Source organism: Epinephelus lanceolatus, chromosome 15, assembly GCF_041903045.1.
Source record: "Epinephelus lanceolatus isolate andai-2023 chromosome 15, ASM4190304v1, whole genome shotgun sequence".
Lineage (NCBI taxonomy): Eukaryota > Metazoa > Chordata > Actinopteri > Perciformes > Serranidae > Epinephelus > Epinephelus lanceolatus.
In genome coordinates, this window is record NC_135748.1 from 43,336,305 (window position 1) to 43,362,844 (window position 26,540).

The 26,540-nt window shown below is 43.1% G+C and overlaps 1 protein-coding gene across 5 annotated transcripts in view; it reads right to left on the bottom strand.

Annotated features, from left to right (window-relative positions):
* Positions 1-26,540, bottom strand: part of slc4a11 (solute carrier family 4 member 11) — a 184,408-nt gene that overhangs the window by 84,591 nt on the left and 73,277 nt on the right. For 3 of the 5 annotated variants that reach the window (XM_033643531.2, XM_033643529.2, XM_033643530.2), the window contains exons 2-3: positions 18,198-18,248; positions 6,841-6,957 (exon numbers count right to left, since the gene is read on the bottom strand). In XM_033643531.2, coding sequence (XP_033499422.1) covers positions 6,841-6,957; positions 18,198-18,248 — 168 coding nt within the window. The remainder of the gene's footprint in view (positions 1-6,840; positions 6,958-18,197; positions 18,249-26,540) is intronic. The other 2 variants (XM_033643534.2, XM_033643532.2) reach the window with 1 other exon arrangement.

Consider the following 26,540-nt stretch of genomic DNA (forward strand, 5'->3'; position numbering starts at 1 on the left):
ATCATAAAAACATTTCTAAAGTGACGCAGTATATCAGCTGACTTTGTCTCCAGGAGGTGGAGGGGACGGTGGATGGTGTGTGACCTAAGCATGTCTGCCAAGCTGCAGACCGCTGTTCAAGACCGACACACAACTTGTGTTCTTAGCAACTAGGAGCCACGTTTACAGCGGCTTTGTGCTGTTGAATGTGGGTGCTTTTTAGCTACCCGTCGCTGCTTTGTGCCATCAAACATGGGTGTTTCTTGGCGACCCATATCCACATTTCCGGCGACTTTTGTGCTGTTGAACATGGGTGTTTTTTAGCGACCCACCACTGATTTTCCAGCAGCTTTTCGGCCATCCAGCATGGGTGCTTTCTGGCAACTCACCATCACGTTTCCAGCAGCTTTTGCTGGAGTTTATACTGACGGGTCACCACTTTTCCAGCTGTTTTTGTACCACGGAACATGGGTGTTTTTTAGCAACCTCTCCACTGTTTTGTTTCCAGGGGCTTGTGTGCTGCAAAATGTGGGTGATATTTAAGCGACTTGTCACAACTTTTCTAGTGGCTTTTGTGCTGTTTAAGATGGGTGTTTGTTTGTGACCTTTTGCCCCCTTTTTTGCAGCTTTTGTGCTCTCAAACATCAGTGTTTTGGGCCAAAACATGATCTTTTTCTAACTATAACCAAGTGATTTTGTGCCTGAAATAACTACATTAACCACAGTATTGTTAGAAACAGAGTCACAACATATACTCTACATAACAACATACACATGTAACGTGTCCTTGGTTTGCAGAGACACACAATGCCAACATTTCTTTCTGGCGTCTGGGTGGGAATGAACTTCTGCAGATGTGTCTGCCTCGTGCGCTGTGCGTGAACTTCAGTAAGTGCTCTGAGGCACTTCCTTTGATGCATTTTGATCACCAGCGTAGAACCTGACAGACCATTTTACAGCAGTGAGTGTTACATGTAGTTAAAGAAAGCACAATCCACAGCAGTGTCAGGACCTTTACACAAAAAGCAAAACACAGTCAGCTGAGGCTTCATGTCTTTATTCATGGAGCTGTTGTTGGAGAAAAACTGATATATTCTCCTGTTCACAACAGATTTCCTCTTGAATTATTGTTCAAAGTCAGAACAAGAAACATTTTTGGTCCGGAGAGATTTTTTTTTCTGCCACCAAAACTTGACATTCAGCACTTTCTGAGAGATTTGTTTGTCCTATTGAACATTTCAGCTGCACTGAAAAACAAAATGAACCCAGAAATGCACGGTACGCTGCAAATGGTTGTTCCAGAGTGTTTTACTGTGAATGGATCATTTACTGTACAAATCACATAGTACGTCTCTTCTTATTGAAGCTGCCACAATTTGTCCTTTACTCTCACAGCGCTGATTGACCTCAGCTCATCTTCTGTGTTCTGCTGCTTCTGAGAGACAAATTCATAACCTCCATTTGTCTTGTTTCTAAGTTGGAGCTCGCTTTTGTTTTTGAGTTTGATGATTCAAAGAATTAGAAAATAGAAAACATGATGAGTAATAAAAATGAATCGTGACAGATGAGGACACAAGGAAGAATAATTCAGTCTCTGAAAAATAAATCTTCTGGATGATGTTTGTACTGTGGTAAAAAACACGAGACTACTGAGCTCATATGTGGGACATTACATTTAAAAAATGCTCTTTAAAAGACTTAAATATTGAAGCTATTATAAAATGTATGTTTGGTGCAGTTAAATATCCAACAGGCATAAATATCATAAAGGTCAAGATTGAATCGTGTCCCAGAAAGGAGGCTGGCACGAGACCAGAATTATAAAAGCATCTGAGGCATGACTACGTTTTCTCATGAAAGAAGCCACAGTTCAACATAGGCAGAGAAATGAACTAATTACAACAGACAGATGTTTTTGAAATTAGATTTAGGTAGGAGAGCTGCTGTCTCTGGGTCTGATGTAATCACTCAGCTATTTGCTTTTCCACACCACTGCTTATTTAGCCAGACAGGATGTGATTGAAAGTCCTGTTCGGAGTCCTACATTGATTTGATATGGTGGACATATTCCACAGTGGCTTGCTGATGTGGAATAATAAAATAACATCATAATCTGTGACATAAATTAAAAGCAGGAACATGCACGCAAACAGCTAATGACACTGGGGTCAAACCTATGTGACAACTAGACTTGGGGCAGGCAGGAATTAAAAGCCAACACACTAATCAACATTCAGCTGAGCTGTCAGTGAATAATGCACCGAAAATCTGGGAACACACACTGCTGGGCATGACAAACACTCTGCACCTGCGGGTGAGAATGTTGCCTGATGACAGCAGTGAGAATACAACACAATAGAGCTGTATAGAGGGAGAGGAGTGCGGCACAAACACTGCCAGGATTAGAGGTTCAGCTCTGACTGAAGCCAGCGGTGTGAATCAGTGGCTGAGTGATATGGCTCTTATATACAATGACATGATTTCATTTATCTACCGTCTGAGATTTGGCCATACCTCTTCATATTTCTGGCTCTATTATGTTATGTGGGGCATTTTTGCATCTCTGTGATGGGGTTCCTTGTTTTTTTTCAGGATTGCATTTTGTCCCACTGAGTCAGAGGCGAATTCACAAAAGGACTGCACGACTTTAGGGGCCCATAAACCTTCACAAACAAGACAAAATAAACTCACAGGAGGTGAAATGAACCCCGAACTGTGCTGCCAAGCCGACATCACTCCCAACTCGTCACATAATATCGCTGCTGACTTAGATTTTGACGTCTACATGTGACACGTTAGATATCCTAAGTGCGTCTGTTGACATTCTGGGATGCCATGTCAGTTTATGCATGTTACATGCATTGTGTCTTTTCAAAATAAACTTCCGATTTCACAGGAAATGTACAGATTCTGCTCATCAGATGCAGAAAGTCTTTTTCAAAATAAACTGACAATGTAGATTAAAAACTGTATTAAGTTTACTTCCTTAAGTTCAGGCACATCATGGTTTGGCGTAAAATAAGTATGATTGTTGCTAATGCAATATAACGTCATGTAATGTAACACGCTGCACATACCAGCACACTACGTTGTCATTAACCCTCTGAAACCAGCAAATCATCTTGATTTCTGTTACAAACATGGGAAGAAGGCAGTGAGCAACAAAAGAGAAAATGACCCAAGAAATTAGTAAAAAGAGAAAATTAAAAACATGAAAATTAAATCATACAGCTGCTGTTGTGCATCAGTGTCTGCAGCCATGGCCCACTGACAAAGCCGTGGTATTTGACGAGTTGGGGGTGAGAACCAGCTGGAAACCCTCAAACCTGGCTGAAGGAAAATGATGCTGATGGACAACTGATTTCATTTCAGAGGTTGGACGCTCTTATATTTTTGGTCTTATAGTATCGTCGTGTCCCAAAGGTTCAAACACCATCTGTTAACATTTCTGTCAGTGAGCATCGACTGTGTGATCCGTCCTGTTCTAACAGTTAACATCGTGCCACTCTAATATTTCATGCTCTGATTTTAGACCTGACATCCATCGCACCTGTCCAACTTGAGACACAGAGTTCTCGCTGTTGTTTTCTTCCTCGAACTTGTTCCCAGCGTGCACCGCTGCAGCTCTCTTGTCAGATGCCTTAAGTGTTACTATGTATGGAGAATCAGCCTGAGTGACATGGTCACCTGTCACATTCAAAAGGAACGGGCATCTCTCTGTCCTCCCTCCTATCCCTGTGGTGCACCTTTGACTGTTGCCGTGACAACGGTAACCTGTTGACTCGTGGGCTTTCTGGTGATGGGGTCAAAATCATCTGCACCTGCAGCTGAGGAGCTGTCTGTCAAGTCAACACCTGCCATCAGGCCCTGGTGGACTCAGAAATGAGTCTAAAGTTCTTTTTGGAGGATTTCTCTCTGCTGTCTTCTTGAATGATGCCTCGAGGATCTGCCCCGTGATGACGGCAGACACACGCTGCCTTTGAAGAATGTGTCTCATGTTATGATATAAAACATCTCCAAAATGGCTGAAGTGCAAAGAGCAAGAAAAAAAAAAAAAAAACCTGAGTGGGTGATATTGATCACACAGCTGAACAGCAGAAGAGATTATTGAACGGATGTGGAATATTCAGAGAGGCAGCCAGACAAGCTTTAAGCTTTTTAAAATACATGAGCGAGCTGATGGTGACATCACCACTTAGAAGCAGAAGTCAAAGGTCGCAGTGAGATAGCTTCACATGCACAGCAGGATACTGACTATGTTACATGAAGGATTTCTGTGTAAAGAGCTGAAGTGAAACTGGAACTTCCAGGTTCTGTTTCAGAAGTGAGAAAACCTCACTGACATTTGGAACGACGCTCAAAACTAAACAGAATCACCACCTCACTGACTGTACGCAGCCACAGAGCACTCACAAGTGTCAGTTCATCCATGTCTGTGAAAACATGGATGCTTCACACACAGAAGATCTATACAATCAAAAAAGAGTTTTAGCAGAACATGATGATGTCACAGTGAAGTCGACCTTTGACCTTTTGGATACAAAACGTCATCACTTCATTATTTTAGACATTTGAGTCAAGTTTTGTCATAACTAGTGTGTGTATTCTTAAGTTATGGCAAAAAACATGTTTTGTGAGGTCACACTGACCTTGGACCACAAAATATATCTAATCAGTTCATTCAATAGAAGTGGACGTTTGGGCCAAATTTTAGAAATTCCCATCAAGGCCTTCTTCCAACGTCACTTTCACAAGATGGGACAGACGCAAGGACACAGTGACCTTTGACCACCAAAGTCTAATCAGTTCATCCTTGACTCATAGTGGATGTTTGTGCCAAATTTGAGGAAATTTCTTCAAGGCTTTATTGAGGTATAGCATTCATGAGAATGGGACAGACAGACGGACAACCCATAAACACAACATCTCCAGCCACAGCAATCAGAGATCATGAATTATTGAGTTATGGTCAAAAACATGACGTTTACCTTTGATCTTTAACAACCAAATTCTAATCAGTTCATTCTTGAGGCAAAGTGGTTGTTTGTGCCAAATTTGAAGAGTTTCCCTCAGGGTGTTCTTGAGTTATTGCATTCACAAGAATGAGACAGACTCAATATCACAGTGACCTTGACCTCAAACAGCTGAAATCTAATCAGTTTATCGTTGAGTCCAGGTAAATATTGCAAACATTAAAAAAAAAAAAAAAAAAAATCTTAAATTATTCTTCAGACCTAATTTGCGAGACAAAGTCACCGTGACCTTGACCTATGACGACCAAAATCTACTCAGTTCATTGTTTAATTAGCGTATGAATTCGTCAGTTATGGCCAAAAACATGTTTATGAGGTCACAGTGACCTTGACCTTTGACTTATGGCCACAAAATTCCAATCAGTTCATCATTTCGTTCAATGGAACCTTTGTGCCAAATCTTGACCCTTGACCTTTAGCTACCAAGTGGATGTTTGTGCCAAAATTGTTGTTCAAGTATCATGTTCACTAGAATGGGACGGACCTGATAACATAACACCTCCGTCCTCGGCGATCACCAGTGTGGAGGCTTAAAAACATGATTCAAAAATTGCTCTGACATTTGGAACGATGCTAATAACTAACAATCCGGCCTTGAGCGCAGAATTTCTCAGCTGTGTGTAGGGATGGGTACCTTTCACATTTGAACCGATACGGTACCGATACCCGGTACCTGGGAATCGGAACCGGTATGCAACGGTACCTGTTTTCTGGGAATCGGTACCGGTACGCAACGGTACCTGTTTTCTGGGAATCGGTACCGGTACGCAACGGTACCTGTTTTCGGTACTGTTTTTTGCATGTATGTGTGGTAATAAAGGATATTTCATTTAGAATTTTTTTTTGTCAAAACTAACATTTATTTCTCAATATCAAACAGGATAAAACAACATCTAACACTGTTTGTAACATAATATCAAAAGGTAGCCTATATAATTGACTATGCAGCAGTTCTTTTTATTGCACAAAATGAACCCACTCCTACTACCTCCTATTCCTCCTCTTTCCCCTCTGGGAAAAATGTGTGTGGGGGAGTGTAACGTTAAAGTTAGAGAATACGAGGAAACGAGCTGATAATGATAACTAAGGCAAGTTAAAATGCGAAGCTAACGTGAGAATGACCAGAACAAAGCCCAATCATCTTAAACACTAAGCTTATTAATTACCTGGAACCGATGTAGCTGATGCCCCGCTTAATCACCGTCGTCATCATTGAACGTTAATCCCACTTCTACTGCCCCGATGCTGGCTGCAGATGACAACGAGCCGCTAGCTGTATGTGTGCTAACGCCGGGAGAAGTAGCCTTAACTTTCAGGCTATCAAATACTGTGCAGTCGTCAGCCTTTAAAAACACCTTGTGCTTAACCAGGTGCTTCCTCAGGTTTGAGGTATTTCCGTAGCTGGCCTTGCATTTTGCGTCGCACATATTGCAGCGCGCGTAGTCTGCATCAGACTTTGAGATATGGAGCCACACCTTCGACCTCTTTCTCTCAGCCGTGCTGCATTGTTGATAGTGACGTGATCATGCTCTCGTGTGTACAATGCTGCGTTCACGATAGGCAGCGAAAACGTCACTCCTCCACTCTCAAAGTCCCAAGGATGCGTTCAGGTACCAAAATGTGGTACCGTTTGATTTTACGTGAATCGATACTCGGGATTACCGGCCGAATTCGGTCGGTACCAATAAAAGTACCGAACTCGGTACCCATCCCTAGCTGTGTGTCATGTGACTCTCTTTACATGTTGCGGTGAGGTCTGTAGTTTTCTAGAGAACCCACCACACTCTTCATCTTCCTCACTCTTCATCTTCCGTCTCTGTGTACTGACCTGGCCCGGGGCTGATCTGGTTGTCATAGAGGTGGATGTCATCTCCGCAGGCGATCGGCGAGTCCTGTCCCTCCTCTCGGCCCTCGCTGCCCTCCTCCTGCTCCACCTCCCGCTGCTCTGGGGACACAACAGCAAAGGGTCACCTCCTGGACCTCAGCAGACTCAGTCATTATCATCTTCAGCCCAGGTAGCTGACAAGTCCAGACATTCTGCAGGTGCTCAGTGCACATTATTTCACCAGCTCGGCTTTTAGAGAACAACACAAAGAAATGATGCTCATCTATTTGAATAAACAGAACAACATCCATCAAGGCATTTTCCCAGTGTGTTGCTGGTGTTAACAAGTCATTTTAACAAACTGCAGAATATTTTTCTTATTACTGGGGGAAACCTTTTCATTTGTAATTTTACTTTTCACAGATTCCTTCAGTGATCCTAACAACACCAGAATGTGGAAAATTAAAATACCAGACTGAATTATGTTGAGCTTCGAGACAAATAAAATGAGTCCTGTTTGAATACAAATCACTCATTATTAGGGACTGTTCATTAGTTATGGGGGAGGCATGTCAAATAAGCTTTAAAGCATTGGGAAGGGCCTGATTTTCTTATTTTGGCTTAGGGGAGGGCCATACACATTTAAATGGTTGGATTTTGTACTTCTTTTACAGACAAGTTTTCAAGAAAACATGCCCTCCAAATTGTGACGATTTTAAAGGAACTCCAAATTTTGTGTTAAACTGTGGGTAAAGTTTGGCGAAACATGTCTTCCCGAAAGCATGCTTTCTTTCAACATCGCCAAAATAACACCATTTATCACAACCAGAAACTGTAAAAATAGAAATTATTGTTGGATTTTACAACTTACGACGGCCCTTGAACACATCACGTGCAACAAACGCTTCCATTAGAGAGGGAAAAAACGATCTGACATGACAAGAGTTAAAAACTGAGGCTTTTATCAACTCCAGGATTTCATCTTCAACTTTTAACTTCCAAACATCACAGGAAGTTTTAAAAAGCTAATAACTCATTTATGGTGGAGGGAGGGTCATGGAATTTCCATTTTCTGAGGTATTCCTGCCAACATCCTGTGATAAGTAAGGAACAGTCCCTCAGTGTTGGAAAAAGTCACATTAACATGATGATATAAGTAAAAACCATTTCAGGACCCCCTGAAGTTTAATCTAGTCAGAACAGCGTTTAACAAAAAGTTTAGCAGCAACATAATTATAACAAGAAATTGTGACAGCTTGTCTGATGATCGATGAACCATCCTGACACTGTAATAAACATCTGCTGCTTAAAAAATAATGATATGCAAATATTATTTTAGTGTCACGTGAAGCTTGTCACAGTGACGCTCAAATATGTACTCAGATTTCAGTGCACTGAGGCTGAGAGAAAGAACAGGTATCATCTCATTAAAACTGGCTTCACACATTTATTATATCTTCTCCGTTATATATTTGGGACTGCAACTTACAATCATTTCATTATCGCTTAATCCACTTATTTTGTCAGTTGTTTAACTGATCATGTGGTCTATTAAGTTAAATGTAATTACTGAGCAGCAGTAGGTTAGTTCATGGAGACTTGGCGTGGGAACCTGAGGGTCACTGGTAGAGATGTACTTGGAGCCTTGATCACAGGACCCGTATGGGGTTGGGGCCACATTTTATTACTTTGATCCTGCATCTGTTTATTGAAATATGCGTTAACCAAGTGGATCCAAGAGGACCGGAGTTCAGTGACAGAAAGAAATAAGCACATGTGATGATTGGACTGATTTAGGATCTGATTTCAAGAGTGAAAGGAAGGTTAAAAACCAGAATCAGCGCCCCTGTGGTTGTATGACTCCGCCCACCAGTCCACCCTGTGGTTGTATGACTCCGCCCACCAGTCCACCCTGTGGTTGTATGACTCCGCCCACCAGTCCACCCTGTGGCTGTATGACTCCGCCCACCAGTCCACCCTGTGGTTGTATGACTCCGCCCACCAGTCCACCCTGTGGTTGTATGACTCCGCCCACCAGCCCACCCTGTGGTTGTATGACTCCGCCCACCAGTCCACCCTGTGGTTGTATGACTCCGCCCACCAGTCCATCCTGTGGTTGTATGACCCCGCCCACCAGCCCATCCTGTGGTTGTATGACTCCACCCACCAGTCCACCCTGTGGTTGTATGACTCCACCCACCAGTCCACCCTGTGGTTGTATGACTCCGCCCACCAGTCCAGTGTCTCTGACAGTCTCCATCCATGTCAGTGAAAACATGGATGCTTCACACACAGAAGATCTATACAATCAGCACAGTTTCAAGATTAGAGTCACCAATTCAGTATCTGACCAAATGTCTCCCCTTCTGTTCCTGAGATATGACGTTAAAACATGATGATGTCACAGTCAAGCTGACCTTTGACCTTTTGACCTTCATTATTTTATCCTGTCAGACATTTGTGCAAAAAAGTTGTCATAATTAACACACTGATTCTTGAGTTCTGGAGGCCACCATGTACATCAGACACACTCTTGAATGAAAGGTGAAACATCTTCAAGAAACCAAAGCAGGTCCAGCTGCGTACGACTCAGCATCAATTTCTTCTCCTGGTCTTAAATGTTTTTCCGTACAGACCAGGAGCCAGGTGCAGCCCTCGTGATGTTTTCTACCACTGTTGTTTCATTATTATTTCCTGTCAGCCTGAACTTTGGGTCATCACAGCTTTATAACGAGCACCTCTAACTCTGAGCTGTTTGGTCTCAGGGGCCAAAAACACATTTGGGACATGTTTCTGGTGAAATGATGTAAACTGCCTTTGTTAACTTCAATACCTGACTGTAACTGTGTAATGGTGTGTGAATAAAAATGTACATGTTCTGCATCAATCAATTAATTGTGTTAATTATAATGTACTACAATTTATAACTAAGTTTAAGTTATTTCAGTTATCTCAAATTCATCTGCTATCTGTCTGATCCAACTGATTCAGCATCTTGTAAAACCTCTAAATTAACACAAAAATAATCAGAAATCAGTTTGAATGTGGTGATGTAGTCATGTCTGTTCATTTTGATTTTTAAAAAATATCAGAAATAGATTCAGCATCAACAATGACCCCCAACACTACTCCAACACTGTCCAAATCAGCCAAGCAGTCGCTGAAATATTGTTCATATGGGTGATCATGCTAATTAATCCCAAGTATGTTAATACCAACACAGTCAGCGTCCAGCAGTTTCTAAATGCTGGGAACCCAAACTGTACATTTCTAACATATAGCTTTGGTGTACTCAGCATCTGTGGGTCACACTGCTGGCAGGTCGAACATCTGGAAGTAGTGACTGACAGTTCAGTTTCCTCTGATTCGAGGTGGATAAATTCAAAATTTAGGTAAATGTGAGTGAAACTTTGAAGACAGAAAACATGGGATAAAACTTAAACTTATAAAGTTGGGAAGTCTTCTATACAAGTGAAGTAGTGATATTTAATACAAAGTGATTAAAAATTTGGAGGAGGCCGGTGTTCACTTCCTGTAAGACTGTAAAGCCAATTACTGTGTGATAGGAAAGATCTGGAGTGTCCTCGGGCTGAGGCTGGGCAGCGTGTGCATCTCAAATATGTGTTTAAAAATCTAAAATAATTGGTTTGGTAGTGTGGAAGAAAGTTTGATTCAATTCAACACCACCGGTTCAAATTTTTTCACTCTCAGGAGAGTAAGAGTTTGTTTCCAATCTCTCTCCCAAACTGCTTTTCAAATTTGACTTGCCACATCAGTTGTACCAATGTAGTGCTTTAATTTTGAAAGAGACTGTATCAAACTGTACATTTCCTGTGAAAACAGAAGTGTATTTTGAAAACAGACAATGCATGTAACAGGCTGAAGTTGACACGGCGTCCCAGAACGTCAACAACCAACACACCCAGGGTACCTTGGACGTCATATGTGGACGTGGAAAGTCCATGACCAAACGTGGACATGTGACGAGGTCACAGTGAGGATGAGTTGCCCAAAATCGGGGTTTTCGGGCTCCTGAGACCAAACAGTACCAAGCTGGAGGTGCTCATTATAAACTTGTGTTAACCACCGGTTCAGACTAACAGGAAATAATACTTGAAAAAGGCAGCAGGAAACATCACGAGGGCTGCACCTGGCTCCTGGTCCTCTACTTCCTCACCACAGATTGTAACCACACCGTGTGTTTCACTGTGATTTTATTCGTCCGTAGATGATGTACAGTCTTGTGCACATTCATATGATGAAGATTCTATTTCTAGGTCCTTTTCCCATCTGGCAGCAGTCTCACAGTAAACTACTTTACAGTTTCTCCCTGTTGGTCATCATCAGTGTTCCTGTCAGAATAAAACACATATCGTGTGTTGACGTCAGTGAACGCAGCACAAACAGCTGCTGTGCGGTACCTGTTCTCACGCTTTACCTGGGAGAGATTTACTTTCATGTATAAATAGCCGCGAGGCGACGACCTCTGTGTCTGAAATCTTAAAAAAGACATGAATTGTGAGAGGAAACGGCAGATTTCCTGTTAGTCATCGTAGTCTTGATATGAAAACAGGTCTTTGATGAATCAGCAGGTAGACAGAGGGTTTTAGCAGGTTTTTTTCCTGGTGTGTAATGGGCAGGATTTTGCATGGTCGACAGCATCACAGGACTCAGCCTGGAGCTGTTTGTATGACTCATCCTATTTTCTCCTCCTGACACAGCAGCCCCTCCGATCCAATCCTACAGTAACTAGTGGGCTTCCAAATATCATTGTGCGATCGGGCTCACTGCGACCACAACAGCGTTCGTGCTCTTTATCTGCTGACCTTATCTGCGAGGTCTCCCCAATTTCAGTTTGTCTTGCGTCAGGATCATCCCTCAGCACTTGACATTATTTGAACCTGGCTGTGTCGTCGCCTCGTCTGCATCCCTCTGTGCCTCCGACTCACCGGCTGGGCTCTGACTTTCAGATCACCTTGGGGGAGAACGGCGGCGGCCGAGCACATCGACGGTTTGGCTCCAAATGGGATCAATTTCAGAAAAAGTTTTGACATGTTTATTAATATTTTTGTACTTTGGAAAAATTCAATTCTGCTTTTCACTATCTATTTATTTTTAATATCAAACTCCAAATATGCAACTCACTGCTCAGAATGAGGTATTAAAAATCTGAATCTGGATTCTTCTCACAACGTGATTTGAATAATAAACGTGATGGAGACGAGCTGCGCGTGAAGCCCAGCTCCCCTCAGTCACTGTGACCATCAACACCAGCGTGCAACATGTAGAAGGAACAAGAGCTGATATGAGAACTCTGAATGACTGATGTGTTTCCTTCAGACGGCGTGCGGCGCTCTGCAGCAGCCTCTGACATGTGTTTGGAGCTGTGACACACAGAAACACCACAGAGCTACAAAACAGTTGCACCACAGCACATCTGCATCTTTTAAGGTCTTTGAAACTTTTGTGAGAATTACTGGAAGACGACACACAACTGCTGCCTTAGTGATGTCATAAAATGACTGTTAATGTCAAAGGTGAAGTCAAATCTCTGCTTTGTCCAAGATGGAATGACTGTTTGAATAATCAGCGAGGGGACTGTTTGTTTTTTATTTCATATTTGAGCAAAAATGACAAACATTAACTCAGGGGTGTAAACACAGACAGTGTAGGCAGTGCAGTTACACTGGGGGGCCCGTCAGGTGGGGGGGCCCCTGCAAATGATTCAGTCAGACACCTTGGCGCTACAACTATGTTTATAAAAATCTCAAATTAAAAATGGCGCCATTTGCTGTCAGAAACATAGCAATAAGTAATGGGTAAGTTCTTCATTACAACCAAACTTTAAACTCGTCACATATCGCCATTTGGTCAGCGGACTTTCACGTCTACATATGACGCACTAGGTGTCCTGGGTGTGTCTGCTGTTGATGTTCTTGGACACCATGCCAATTTCTGCTCGTTAGATGCAGACAAAAATATCTTGTATTTACATTTATTGCAACAAAAGCACGTAGTTTGGTTTAGAGTAAAACGTCTCTTCATTCATAAGGACCAAAGTCCAGTGTCTGTTAATTAAACAGATGCAGTACAGATGCACCACGCTGTCTTAGTGTTACTGCATGGTGCCTGATAAAATTATATTTTTTAAAGGAGGTACAAGTTTGAGAAGGATTGCAGTAATCGACTGACTGTTTCAAGTCAACTAGTCTCAAAGCTTTCAATCAGCTCTGTGACAGAAACAATCAAATCCTCCTCTGCAGCCGTTAAGATGGAGGTTGTGTTGGTCTCTCACTGTGTGGAACGTTTGACGACAGCTAAATTACAGGGTTTCCCACAGAGCTTTTAAAGACTCCTGAACTAAAGACCACCTCCACTAATAAAGAATTATTACACATTCATAAAACATCAAACTGCAGGAGAGACAACAAAGTATTTCACATTGTGCTCCATGGTTGAAATGAGTTTGTTTAGGTTGTTATTCGTGAACCAAATAGGTCACGTGATCAGGATTTGAATGAACTCTTTTCTCCGGTAATCCCTCAGTTAAATCCTAAAATCAACAATAAAACAACCTGAACAAACAACCTGCAGAGCTGCTTCAAAATGCACGACATGTTCTCATAGAACGACTCGTCAGATATCCTCCGAATTTGCATCCCAAGAATGACATTACATCCCTAACGTACAGTTACTGAGGTCAGGTTTAGGAAAAGAAACATGGTGAGGACATAATTAAAATGACCCAGTGTGCAATAAAAAAGTTCACATGGATCCGAACATGTGACTCCAGGAGAAAGTCCAGGCAAAAACTAGAGATGTACCGATACCACTTTTTCCTTCCCAATACCGATTCCGATCCCTGAACCTTAAGTATCTGCCGATACCGAGTACCGTTCCGATACCAGCACGTAAAATAAAAATGGATGGGATATGAATTGTTGTATGTCTCAACTCCTAAAACTCTATGTAAAATATTAAGAAATAAATACATAATAGTAGAATGAATGCCATAGAACTTTTTTTATTATTATTATTATCCAGTGTTGACACAGATCAAGACACAGGTTAAAGTGCAGCCACACAATTTGGTAAAAAAGACATTTTAAAGGCTACAGTAGAATGCGTTTTAAACTCCGCTCTGTTCCCATTTCGTTTGCCTGTAGCGTGCGTATGCGTAATGGTGTGAGGCATTACGTGGTATCAGATTGGTCATAGGCTGTACTCGCCGATACCCGATACCGCATTTTAGGCAGTATCGGCGGCATTTCCGATACTGGCATCGGTATCGGTACAACTCTAGCAAAAACCTGTTTTTTTGTGACCCAACCTGCCTCCTTACAAGAGCTCAGACTGCTTCCTTGTTTACTGCCGTCAGCGCATTGGTCACATGATCGCAGCCTTTAAAAAGACATAAGATATGTACGAATTTGGGTGCACTGATTTGTGTCGGAAAAAAATTTGTGAGAACAGCCTGAAACGCAACATGAGGAAACTATACTGTCTGAAGGCCCTGACACATTAAGGCGTTGGTAATCGTCTGTTGCCCTGGTGTGTCCCACACCATCGGCCCTTGTCGGTTTTGTTTCGCTGATGCTGATTCAGCAGCGGTAACGGTGGAACCTGTTGGTGAATGAAATCACTGTGTTTGTCAGCTGAGCTCAGCACACGAGAAAAGAAACCGAAGTGAGGAAAGTAAACAAAAAGCTAAAGTCCAGAGGGAGTGAGACCAAAACAAACTTGTTACCCAGGGTTCCCATGGTCATGGAAAACCTGGAAAAGTCCTGGACTTTGTTGTGTGTAATGAAATTTTTTAAATAATCCTGTATTAATAACCTTCCTGTGACATAACAGCAAATAAATTTTCTGTAGCTGATGATGTAATGTCGCTCTGATAAGCATCGATATGTGACAACATTTGTTTACCATCACATACGTTTCTCCATTTTCTTCTAGTATTCTCTCTCTTCACGTATAGTTAGCTGAAGTTATTTAGTTTGAATCTGATATGTTTGAGAAACGTCGGGCAAACAGAGCATTATGGGTCCTTGAGAAGTCATGGAAAAGTTGTGAAATTTTGTCCATGAAGCTGTGTGTGACCCCTGTGATCCATAAGATCAGATTATTTTTCTCTTCAGCAGAAACGTTTCCTGATGGTTTGTGTTATTGTTCACTGGCGCACGGTAAATATGCTCTGATTGTGTTGTTAACATGCTAACTGGCTAACTAGCATCAAGACGCTCTTCCTGTTTCCCTTTTTCAATGATGAATACAGACGACCGCCGTCTGCTGCTGTGGAGACTTATTTCCTCTCAGCAGGAGCAGAATGGACGAGCTGGTTGGCCGTCGGCTGGAGTCTTTGCGGTGTGTTCAGGTGCAACGTTTTGGCTGAGACCCCACAATGTTAAGGCTAGTTCACATTACACGATTTTCACCGACGTCATAGATATGGACATCTGGCATGCTAGAAAACTGGAGAAGTGTGACACAACTGACAAAGAGCATCAGCCAATGAGAGGCGGGATACGTCCCACGTCAGCACGCAGGAGGACAGAAGAAATGGAAGAGGACAAGCTGCAGGGTTGCCAGATCCGCTTATTAGCTGCGACTTTGGGCTTGTTTTCTTGTAAAGTCGCTTACAAATACTGGTCGTCACGGGTTGTGTTTTTGGGCTTGTTTCTAAAGTGGAGTTGCTGCCTTGGGCTTGCTCTCTGAACGTCACCTTCTTCTACATATATCCGTCTGATAAGTTATTTAAACCTGTGATAGTCGCTTCTTTTGGGCTTGTTTCCATAGCCCCGGTTACATGTTTCTCTCACAAGATCTGGCAACACTGACAAGCCGACAAGCAACAACAACAATGGCGGCGTCCACAGGATCATGGGGAGCGTGATGTGTTGGGACCCAGGCCCTGGAGGCAGATCTGATTCAACACTGGGAAGAATATCCATGCCTTTACGATGTGTCGTCTCCAAGTTTGGAGACGTCACTGCGTTATCTGGGGCTCTGTCGGCGAGGGCTCAGTGGAGAAATCTTGTGGTGTGCACACACAGGTCATAACGCAGTTGGCGAGACTCCCGCTGGCAGAAACACACGTCGCCAGGTATGAACACTCAAAAGATTACTAGGGATGCACCGAAATGAAAATTTGTGGCCGAAGCCGAAGCTGAATAACATTAAACGCTTGGCCGAATACCGAGTACCGAATACCGAATATTGTTGTTTAGTTTTTCATTAGTTTTTGCAGATGAACCCTCCAGATTAGTGTTGTCACGGTACCAAAATTGGATCCCACTGTACGATACCAATGAAAATATCATGGTTCTGAGTAGTATCAGGATATCACAGCGAAAATGAGACAGATGTGTCTTTTGTCATTTATAAAAAGATAAATCACTTTTCTATAACACATCAATGATATTTCAATGGAATAAATTACTTATTGACTTATTCATACTTCAAAAACAGCATCAATCAGTGATTAACATAGGGGGGATCAAAATAAAATAAATAAATAAAATAAGAATCAACCAGCCACCCTCCTCCCCACCGAATACCGAATGTGTGTTTTTTTGCAATATTCGGCCGAATATATTCGGTTACCGAATATTCGGTGCATCCCTAAAGATTACGATAGTCTCTGCGACACAAAATCAGGCTGAAAATCGTGTAATGTGAACTAGGCTTTGGGCAACACAGCAGGGGGCACTCATTGATGCTAGTTCTCTGAAGTCAGTTTGGTGTGTCTGGGCCTTTAAAGGTGCGGACACACCAAACTGACATCAAAGAACTAGCGGCAACGAAAGCCAACTGTTGCGTCGTCTACGTCGCCTCACGTCGCCCTGTGTCAGTTGCATTTGAACACACTACACGGACTACATCCGACGGCCAAGTAGCACGTACGTTCTGCGCCTGCGTGAGAGAGAGCGGAGTGAGAGAGTGGTACATCCTGTCAGCCGAGGGGTTTCCTATCTGTGCAGCCGAGCACCGCAGCACCTCCACGGACTATTACATCCAGACGGTCCCGGTGTTTCCTCCGCAGGCTCCACTTCACTCAGCTGCCCGATAAACCCGCTGCTTCTTCCCACTTTAACCTGAATAACAAACCAGGGCTCGGTGCTCCGGTTGGATCCAAACGGAGAGCCGGGGCTAGCTCAGAGACTAGCGGAGGCTAACTGGCTGTGCTTCCCTCCGGTCATGCTGCGGCTAACGCTCTGCTAGCCGCTCCCAGCTAGCTCCGGTTTGTTATTCAGGTTAAAGTGTGAAGAAGCAGCGGGTCTGTGGGGCAGCTGAGTGAAGTGGAGCCTGAGGAGGAAGCACCGGTTAGCCCCGGTTTCACTACAGGCAGATTCACTCGCTACAGGGGCGAGGAAATAAAACCTGAACAGCCAATCAGAGTGATGTCTCTCACTGACAAGCTCCGCCGCCGATTCAACATGCTCAATCGGCCGAAAAGTGCTGACGGTGCAGGACACACCGCAGAAACTAGGGCGACAGACGCTCACCGATTCTCCCCACACACACTTCTTTTTGTTTCTACAGTCTAAACTAGAAATGACTTCACCCCAAACGTGCAGCTGTGATCAGATTCAGTCACTCACAGTTGTTTCTAAATGAGCACATGAATAGTTGATATGACTCAAAGACACATCAACTATTAACACATTAATGAAGAACATAATGAGACAGAAAGCTCCGGTACACCAGAGCATATTGTTCCTGATGTCGGCGTGCTCCTCTCAGGCAGCGCTCTGCTTCCAGACCGACCTTCACTAATGAACCTCTGAGATGACAATGGTGGATAATGCTTACTTGCCCACAATAATGTAATTGCATTTATATCCTGATAAAAGCTTGCCTAATAAAGACAGTTATGTTGGGCTGCAGCAGGGGGCCTTCTGTGATTCTGCTGAGTGAATGGTTGTGTTGCAGGAGGGGAATAATTGGCTGGGGGAGACAGGGAGATCCAATGCAAGCATATTCTGTCCTGGCTGCTTGTGCTGCACATACTAATTGGGTGCCTCTGCTTGGCTAGGAGGTAATGAAACTGCCGTTATCATAACAGCCGGAGCAAAGTTCATTATTTATATCCAAATGCAGTGGAGTGTGAGCGCTGGGGGAGTTTACTGTGCCTGTGCTGCAGCTCTCATCTTTAAGTCACATCTTATACTGTACAGCACACGTTAAAAACAGATCCAACTCCCCGTCATGAGAAGATCACATGTGTGCATTCACTCTGTGTCTCCACCTCATGGACTCTTATTACTGCTGGCTTTGTCTCCAATGGTGTAAAAGTGTCTGATGCTGAATTGTTAGTGCACATTGCCTTGGTGTGTTTGGTGCTGTTGGCTCACACTCACCCATTTCTTGAAAGAAGTATCCATTCTTGGACATCCCAGAGGGAGGTGCCTCTGCAGGAGAGAGCAGAGACACAGAGACGGTAATCAGCGAGGTGAAGCTGTGGAACAGTAACAGGCCCTGCAGGGAGCACTTTTCACTTTAAAATGAAATACTCATTATTTGTTATTATTTTTACACAGTAATTGTTGTGTGAGACGCTCACTGGCACAAATAGGAGCCGTTAACAGACTTTTATTGGTCTTTTAGTTCAAGAACGAACATCGACATTTTTAAACATTTAAAAGTGAGGCACATCATGGACTCAGGAAGTTACTCACAAAAATATCATCTTTCTGTTACTCACTCATGATCAAAGCATCTCTCCCTAATGGCCATTAGGACACATAACAATGTCTCCTAACGACACACGGAAAGCTGTAGCAGGGGAAGATAAGGGAGGATACCCTCCTTAAAGCTGATACACACTGTGTGATTTTGTCCCAGACTAAAGACGAACAGAAACGTGGCAATATCTTTGGTGGCGGCTCTAAAACGTTGGTCCTACATCACACAGTCAGAAAGGTTCAAGGATGGTCGCTGTCACGGTCTGTGATCAAAGACAGCTACAGCTACGTCTACTAACCAACCAATAGAAATGCAGCATGAAATGAGCCAAACAAACAGACGGACAGCAGCTCGCCATGGAGGCAAAACTGAAGCGCTAAAAGAAATGAATCTCAGTGTAAGTTCAATCAGGAAGACCTCTCTCGTGCTCACCCTTTCACATTCTCTCCATCCCACTCTCACTACTCCCTCCAATCAGTTGACTACGGCTGTTCACTCTTCTAGTTATCCAATCACACTTTGTCACGATCTCTCAGCCAATCAGGATGCCACTGCAACATTTTAAATCTGCTCTCTCTTCTGCTGCTGTCAGCCATCATTGAAGGCAGAATCTTCGCGTCCAGGATGAGCTCTCAAAGACTCATTCCTCTACTCATCCAGATCATCGGCACTTCTCCATCTTCCTCTCATCAGACACTGGTAGTGGTAGATGTGGTGAAGAGGGGGGGGTTCCGTATTCGACTATGGATTCATCACCCTCCTTAAATCAAACCATCTCTACAGGATCTAGGAATTACAACCATTTCTTCACACAGTCCCCCGACTTTAAGGGCTCGTAAGTATTTGGACAAACTAACATAATCATCAATTAAACAGTCAGTTTTAATACTTGGTTGCAAATCCTTACAGTCAATGACTGCCTGAAGTGTTGGACACATAGGCATCATCAGATGCTGGGTTTCTTCCCTGGTGATGCTCTGCCAGCCCTTTACTGCAGCCGTCTGCACTTCCTGCTTGTGTTTTGGGTGTTTTGCCCTCAGTTTTGGCTTCAGCAAGAGAAACGCATGCTCAATTGGATTCAGGTCAGATGATATGACTTGGCCATTGCAGAACATTCCACTTCTTTGCCTTAAAAATGTCTTTGGTTGCTTTTGCAATATGCTTCAGGTCAATGTCCAACTGCACTGTGAAGCATCGTCCAATGAGTTTTGAAGCATTTGGTTGAATCTGAGCAGATAATGGTGCCCCAAACACTTCAGCTTTCATCCTGCTGCTCTTGTAAGCAAGACAAGACTTCACTAGAATAAATACAGAGGGTTTATCACAAGATGCAAACCATTGGTTAGCCTTAAAAATGGAAGGCCAGATTAGAGTTAGTCAAAAACCATCTAAAAAGCCTGTACAGTTGTGGAACAGCATACTATGGACAGATAAAACAAAGATCAACTACCAGAATGATGGGAAGACAAGAGAAGGAAGAAGGGAAGGAACTGCTTATGATCCAACGCACACCACCTCATCAGTGAAGCATGGTGGAGGTACTGTTATGTCATGGCCATGTATGGCTGCCAGTGGAACTGGTTCTCTTGTATTTATTGATGATGTGACTGCTGACAAGAGCAGCAGGATGAAAGCTGAGAGTCTGCACTTTAAGCAGGTATTCATTGTTTCATTTAAAACCCACTGTGGTGGTGTACAGAGCCAAAATGACGACAACTGTATCATTGTCCAAATAATTATGGACCTGACTGTATGTCGGCAATATGCTAAAGAAAAAAAACGTAACAACTCGTTTGTCATCGGTAACCAAACGATGAAGCTGGAGAACATCCGTGACCATGAACGCCGCCTGTGTGGCTGTGTCCCACGCTCAGTCCGAGCCTCTCCTCTCGACACCCGCTGTGACGACACTCACGGCCTCTCCTTTAAGCTTGTATTCAAAATAATACTGTATTATCTCAATGAAATGTACTGAAACAAATGTATATGTAACAGAAAAAAGGCAATTCATTATTTTGGCTGGTAAAAAATACGCTTGGCCGGTGAGCCAAAAAGTTAATTTTCAGCCCTGGATGTGTAACATGAAACTGTGTTATTCAGTGTTTCACCAGTTTGAGAGGAAGAGACCTCTGTGGATAATTCAGGTCATGGTAAAACCTCATGAACATCTGGATCAGAGAACGGTGAGCACACATTAACTCATGAGAGAAATGCACACCTTAGCATGCTGTGGGTGAACGCTGAGACTGATTGACTGATTTGTAACATGAAACATATTTATTCAGTGTTTTTAGCGATTCTACTCGTTTGTTTTGAAGACAAGACGTCTGTAAATAATTCAGCTCCTGATAAAAACCTCCTGAACAATAAACAATTCAGACATTATGAAGTTTTTATCTGGTCACAATCTGCTATTCACCGCCAGACGCCACCAAATCCCCCGAAATCGAACACACTTCATCTTTAATATTAAAATAATGAAACGCCTCAAGTTCAAACAGCCTGAACTGGAGCTGCCTGACTTTCCTCAGTCTCATCACCTCGACAGAGATTTGTGGACAGAGAAAAAACGGAGCTGATAATCAGTGAACAGACTATTTAGATTGTGTAACACAGGTTTGGTTTAATGAGGCCACAGCTGTCAGAGACGCTCTGTGTAAGAGTGAGCACAAACTGGGCAACCCTGCAGTTCAACTAGAGGGCAAAAAGAAGAATCCCCTCCAGGGCACGAAGAGCGTTACCAGAAAAATGTAAAGGCTTCATTCCTACATGTTCATTAGGTGGAAAAAATGTTAACAGGCAGTGATTATACGCAACATACACCCCTTTCAACAGCAAAGGTCTCGACTTTGCTCCTACACACTACGCGATAATCCATAGTGAGTTTTGCTTCCAGGCGAGCAATCGTTTAGCGATGGTGGGGTGCAGCGTTTTTAAAATGGTGGATATCTCATTTTGGAATTAAAGTTAATCTGGTGAGGAGCTGCACCACAAATGCACAGAGGGGGAATTTAGAGTACAACATTTCAGGGTGTTTGTCACGCGGCCCTGTGGACGCGTGCAGAATGCGGATGACACAGAAAGAAGAGGCAGATATGAAGAGGGGATACTGTGAAGGTTATTGAGACATTGTGGGCTCAAGGAAGGATGGAGCGGGGTGGGGGCTGTGCCACCAGACTCCAGTCAGGCTTCTCTTCTGCATTTATATGTCACCATATTCATCCTGTAACCACAGAACAACAGCCTCCCACAGACGGGAGCACAGACAGGGGAGGAAGCCACACACCTGTACGTGCACACACTCTCGTCTGAAACTATGTGAAACTCTGATGTCGTCAGGATATCTCTCCCTCCTCAAAGGATTCTTTGATGTGACAAATACAGAATGCAATTTTAATTATACAAAATGTTCCCTCACTCTCGGGTCTGGACGCAGAGAGGAAAGGAAACTCGGGAGTAAAAGAAGCGGGGATTGGTTTATCCCCACAACAATTAGCTTGTTTAATCTACACAGGTAATGATGTCGCTGCTGTGAGAGAGATCTGCATTTTGCATCAAGTCTTTCTCTGTAACGTCTCCCTCTCTGGTACTTTGACTCTTTGCTCCGATGGTTAATGATATGTTGATTTTTTATGTATTTTTAAATCTTATCTGCAAACCAAATCTTCCCTGTGGAACACGCACACACACACACACACACACACACACACACACAAACCATTTTAAAGACACAGTTTGACATTTTGGGATATATGCTGATTTAGAAATTTGCTCAGTTGGATGAGAAGGTCAATACCAGTCTCATGTCTGCACAGTAAACAGGAAGAGACAGCCAGCAGCCAGTTAGCTTAGCACAGAGACAGAGAGACACAGTGCCTCTAAAACTCACTATTGAACCCTAAAATCTCACGACACAATCACACACATGGTTACGTTTAGCCAACACACACACACGTGGTTGGGTTTAGGAAAAAGAACAGGGTTTGGCTTTACAATCTTACAGGAAGTGAACACCGGCCTCCTGGGTGAAAGTCAGCGGTTGTTGGACCCATCCACCCTACTCGGACTTTCGGTGCTTTAACTTATGTTGTTGCCCTGCCATGTATCATGCTGACGGCGATGGTGTCTGACACCAGAAGTCACTGACCAAGTGCCAGATTTCCCCAACTTTGGAGTGAGACTGGGTTATCTAAAATGATGTCTTTATAAACAGGACAGCTGAAGGACATGTGCAATGTTTTGACAACGTGTTATGTGTGCGACCCACTGCAGGAGATTTAAGTAGCTGTTAGCGGTTAGAAACTAACTCAAAGAAGAAGAACAGCAGCTGTTAGCGGTTAGAAATTAACTCAAAAAAGAACAGCAGCTGTTAGCAGTTAGCAGCTAACTCAAAGAAGAAGAACAGCAGCTGTTAGCAGTTAGCAGCTAACTCAAAGAAGAAGAACAGCAGCTGTTAGCAGCTAACTCAAAGAAGAACAGCAGCTGTTAGCAGTTAGAAACTAACTCAAAGAAGAAGAACAGCAGCTGTTAGCGGTTAGAAACTAACTCAAAGAAGAAGAACAGCAGCTGTTAGCGGTTAGAAACTAACTCAAAGAAGAAGAACAGCAGCTGTTAGCAGTTAGAAACTAATTCAAAGAAGAAGAACAGCAGCTGTTAGCGGTTAGAAATTAACTCAAAGAAGAACAGCAGCTGTTAGCAGTTAGCAGCTAACTCAAAGAAGAAGAACAGCAGCTGTTAGCAGTTAGCCGCTAATTCAAAGAAGAAGAACAGCAGCTGTTAGCGGTTAGCAGCTAACTCAAAGAAGAAGAACAGCAGCTGTTAGCAGTTAGCAGCTAACTCGGAGAAGAAGAACAGCAGCTGTTAGCGGTTAGCAGCTAACTCAGAGAAGAAGAACAGCAGCTGTTAGCAGTTAGCAGCTAACTCAAACAATGAGGTCTGCATATCATGCCGACATGAAAGGAGGCCTTTTTCTCGTCAATGTCTGACGCTGGAACTCACTGACAAAGTGCTGGTATTTGAAGACACTGGAGTGAGACCGGGTTGGACAAACACAGCGAGAGTCTCTGCAACTCTACAGTGACATAAGATCAGATGAATCAATGTATGGAAACACTGTGTTACTGTATGAAACGTGCATATACCTGTGGTTGTCTGGTGGGAGGGGCTTAGGACAGAGAGCTGCAGGAGGTCTATTTTCTAATTTTGCCTTTTCCAGATTTCTGCCAGCCGTATTCATTCCAAACTCATCAAATTACCGCTGCTTTGTCTGTGATTTCAGCGTCAGACACCTGATGCTAAAAGGCACCTTTTGCAGGTGCATGACACACTGCCGGGCGGCACCACTTTGAAATGCGTCCGGGATGAGAACGTGTTGTTTCTTCCTGTCTCAGCTTTAATGGACAGATACGACAGTGGTATCGATCTCTTTCTTTAACTCTCGCCAAGACAGCAAATAAACATATTTCTCAAATTGTCCAAGTAAAAGACACGAGGAAATAACTTACCTAATGAAATATATTGTGTGATTTAGAGGATCATGTGCAGACCTGTGATCAGATAAAGTGATTCCTGCCTCTTGAAGCAAAGCTTTATCCTTCATACATTGTTTGTTTGTCAGTTCTTTGTTGTATGACACAGTTTGTCACATCACAGGATCTTTTTACGTAACTGAAATGAGTTTTAAATGTTACGACCTTCACTGTGTGAGCTTCTAATAAACGCCTTGATACTTCCTTTGAACTTTAGCTGGTAATTCTTTACTTATTTCTATAAAAAAAAAAATAATTTTTTAATTTTATATACTTTATTAATCCCCGAGGGGAAATTCAATTTTACACTCTGTTGTCAATTACACACGGGTCCAAACACACACATGCACAAACTGGACCTATACGTGCACTAATTGGAGAGATGTCAGAGTGGGCTGCCCATGACAGGCGCTCCGAGCGGTTGGTGTGTGATTTACAGTGAAACAGTGAAAGAAAGGTGAAATGCTACCAGGTGGGTTGTGACTGTGTCTTTTGTTTTCACAAGGAATTCTAACAATGACAACAGGATGTTTCTTGGTTGTAGATCTTCCTGATTGATGATCAGAGTCAACAGAGGAGAGTTTGTCAAACAAAACTCCTCAGTGTGTTTTTTCCTCCTAACCTGGCGTCCTTAAATAAAAACCAGTTTCCTCGTCTGAGCTGCCGCGTTAACGTGTGGGAACATTTCTCCCACATCCTCTCCTGCGTCTGCATTAGCCAGTGTGTTTGATTGTGATGTCACATCAACATACATTTTCCCTCCACCTTCCTACACAGCACACACAGGTCCATCACATCCCAGTCATGCAGTCTGCTCGCCTGCAGCTGCTGCATTAAACATGTCTCTCAGCACAAACACTCGGCAGGACGATGAGCACACAGCAATATGCTGAATGTTGCATACGTCGAGTTCTTTTTCTCTGTTGACTCTAAATAAACAGTCGTGCTCACAGCTCAGCAGCCCGAGGCAAAGACAGAGCGCTTGTATCGTAGCGTGTGTTCTAGTCCAGTACTAGTATTTTGTTATTTTGCCTGTCCTGACACACACACACACACACACACACACACACACACACACACACTTAGATCTCTCTCAGCTGCGATGAAGCTAAAAACATTAATATTGTTCTTATTATGGTTATTATGATCACTGAGCCCTTTCAAAGATGCAAACATGGCTTAACACATCAGTCCTGTGTCAATAAGCACACAGGTAACTTCTACACACACCTCTCGACACCAGTCTGACTCAGTCACATCACCAGAACACTTCTCCTCACGTATATGAGCTGAAAGCTGTCACATGAACGCAAAGGCTGCAGCATGCAGAGCAAGGTTAAATAAACCGAGAGAGATTAAATCAGCATGTTCCGCCTTATTAAGAGCACCGCAATAAACGTCTCACTCAGTCTTCATCTCTTCTGCATCAGTTAAATAAACCACTAAATACCGAGGGAGACAATTTTACAGGAAGTTGGCGATTCTAAGAATGTCAGACCAGCCTGTGGGTTATTTTATCTCCTTGCTGTGTGGAGGAAACCATCGACAAAACAACACCAAAAAACTTGTGTGATGCTGAGAACAGACAGAGCTGCAACTCACTAATATTTTCATAATGAATTCATCTATTTATTTCTTGAAGATATCACTTCACAAGAATGGGATGGACGGACGCACAGACGCGTTGACAACCCAAAAACATAACGCCTACAGCGACAGCTGGCACAGACGTGGAGGCTTAAAAATGTGTTTTGTGAAGTCACAGTCACCTCGGACCTTTAACCACCAAAATCTAATCAGTTCATCCTTGAGTCCAAAGACGTGTGTTTATTTTTTTCCTTCTTACTGTGAGGGGGAAGTAGTCGACAAAAAAAAAATCAGCAAACTTGTATGACGTCGAGAACAGACGAGGCTCCTTTACAATTATTTTAATAATTTTCTCGATAAATGTAAGAAACACCAAAATATAGTGAAAAAAATCCATCACTATGTCTCAAAGCTGAAGGTGACATCCTCAAATTGCACAATTCGTCCAACAAAAACTCCAAATTCCCCGAATATTTAATCTACTATCATATATGACAGAGGAAGTCACCAGTCTGTAAAGCTCCTGACGTTCGCAGATGATACCACCCTCACTGGGCTCATCTCTGGCAAGGATGAGTCCGCCTACAGGTGTGAGACTGTCCATCTGGTGACCTGGTGCAGTGAAAACAACTTGGAGTTCAGACAGTGGAGATGATGGTGGATGTCACAGTCATCACTGTGGAGTCTTTGCACCTCCTTCATCACTCAGGACCTCATCGAAAAACCTCAGCAAAGGATTCTTCCTGTGGCAGATGGACAAGTTCAACCGTCAAACAGTCAGTGATGGTGCACTTCTACACCTCCATCACTGAGTCCATCCTCACCTCCTCCATCACCACCACGCTGCTGCCACCGCAAAAGACAAGGACAGACTGTGGCATGACATCTGCTCTGCTGATAGGC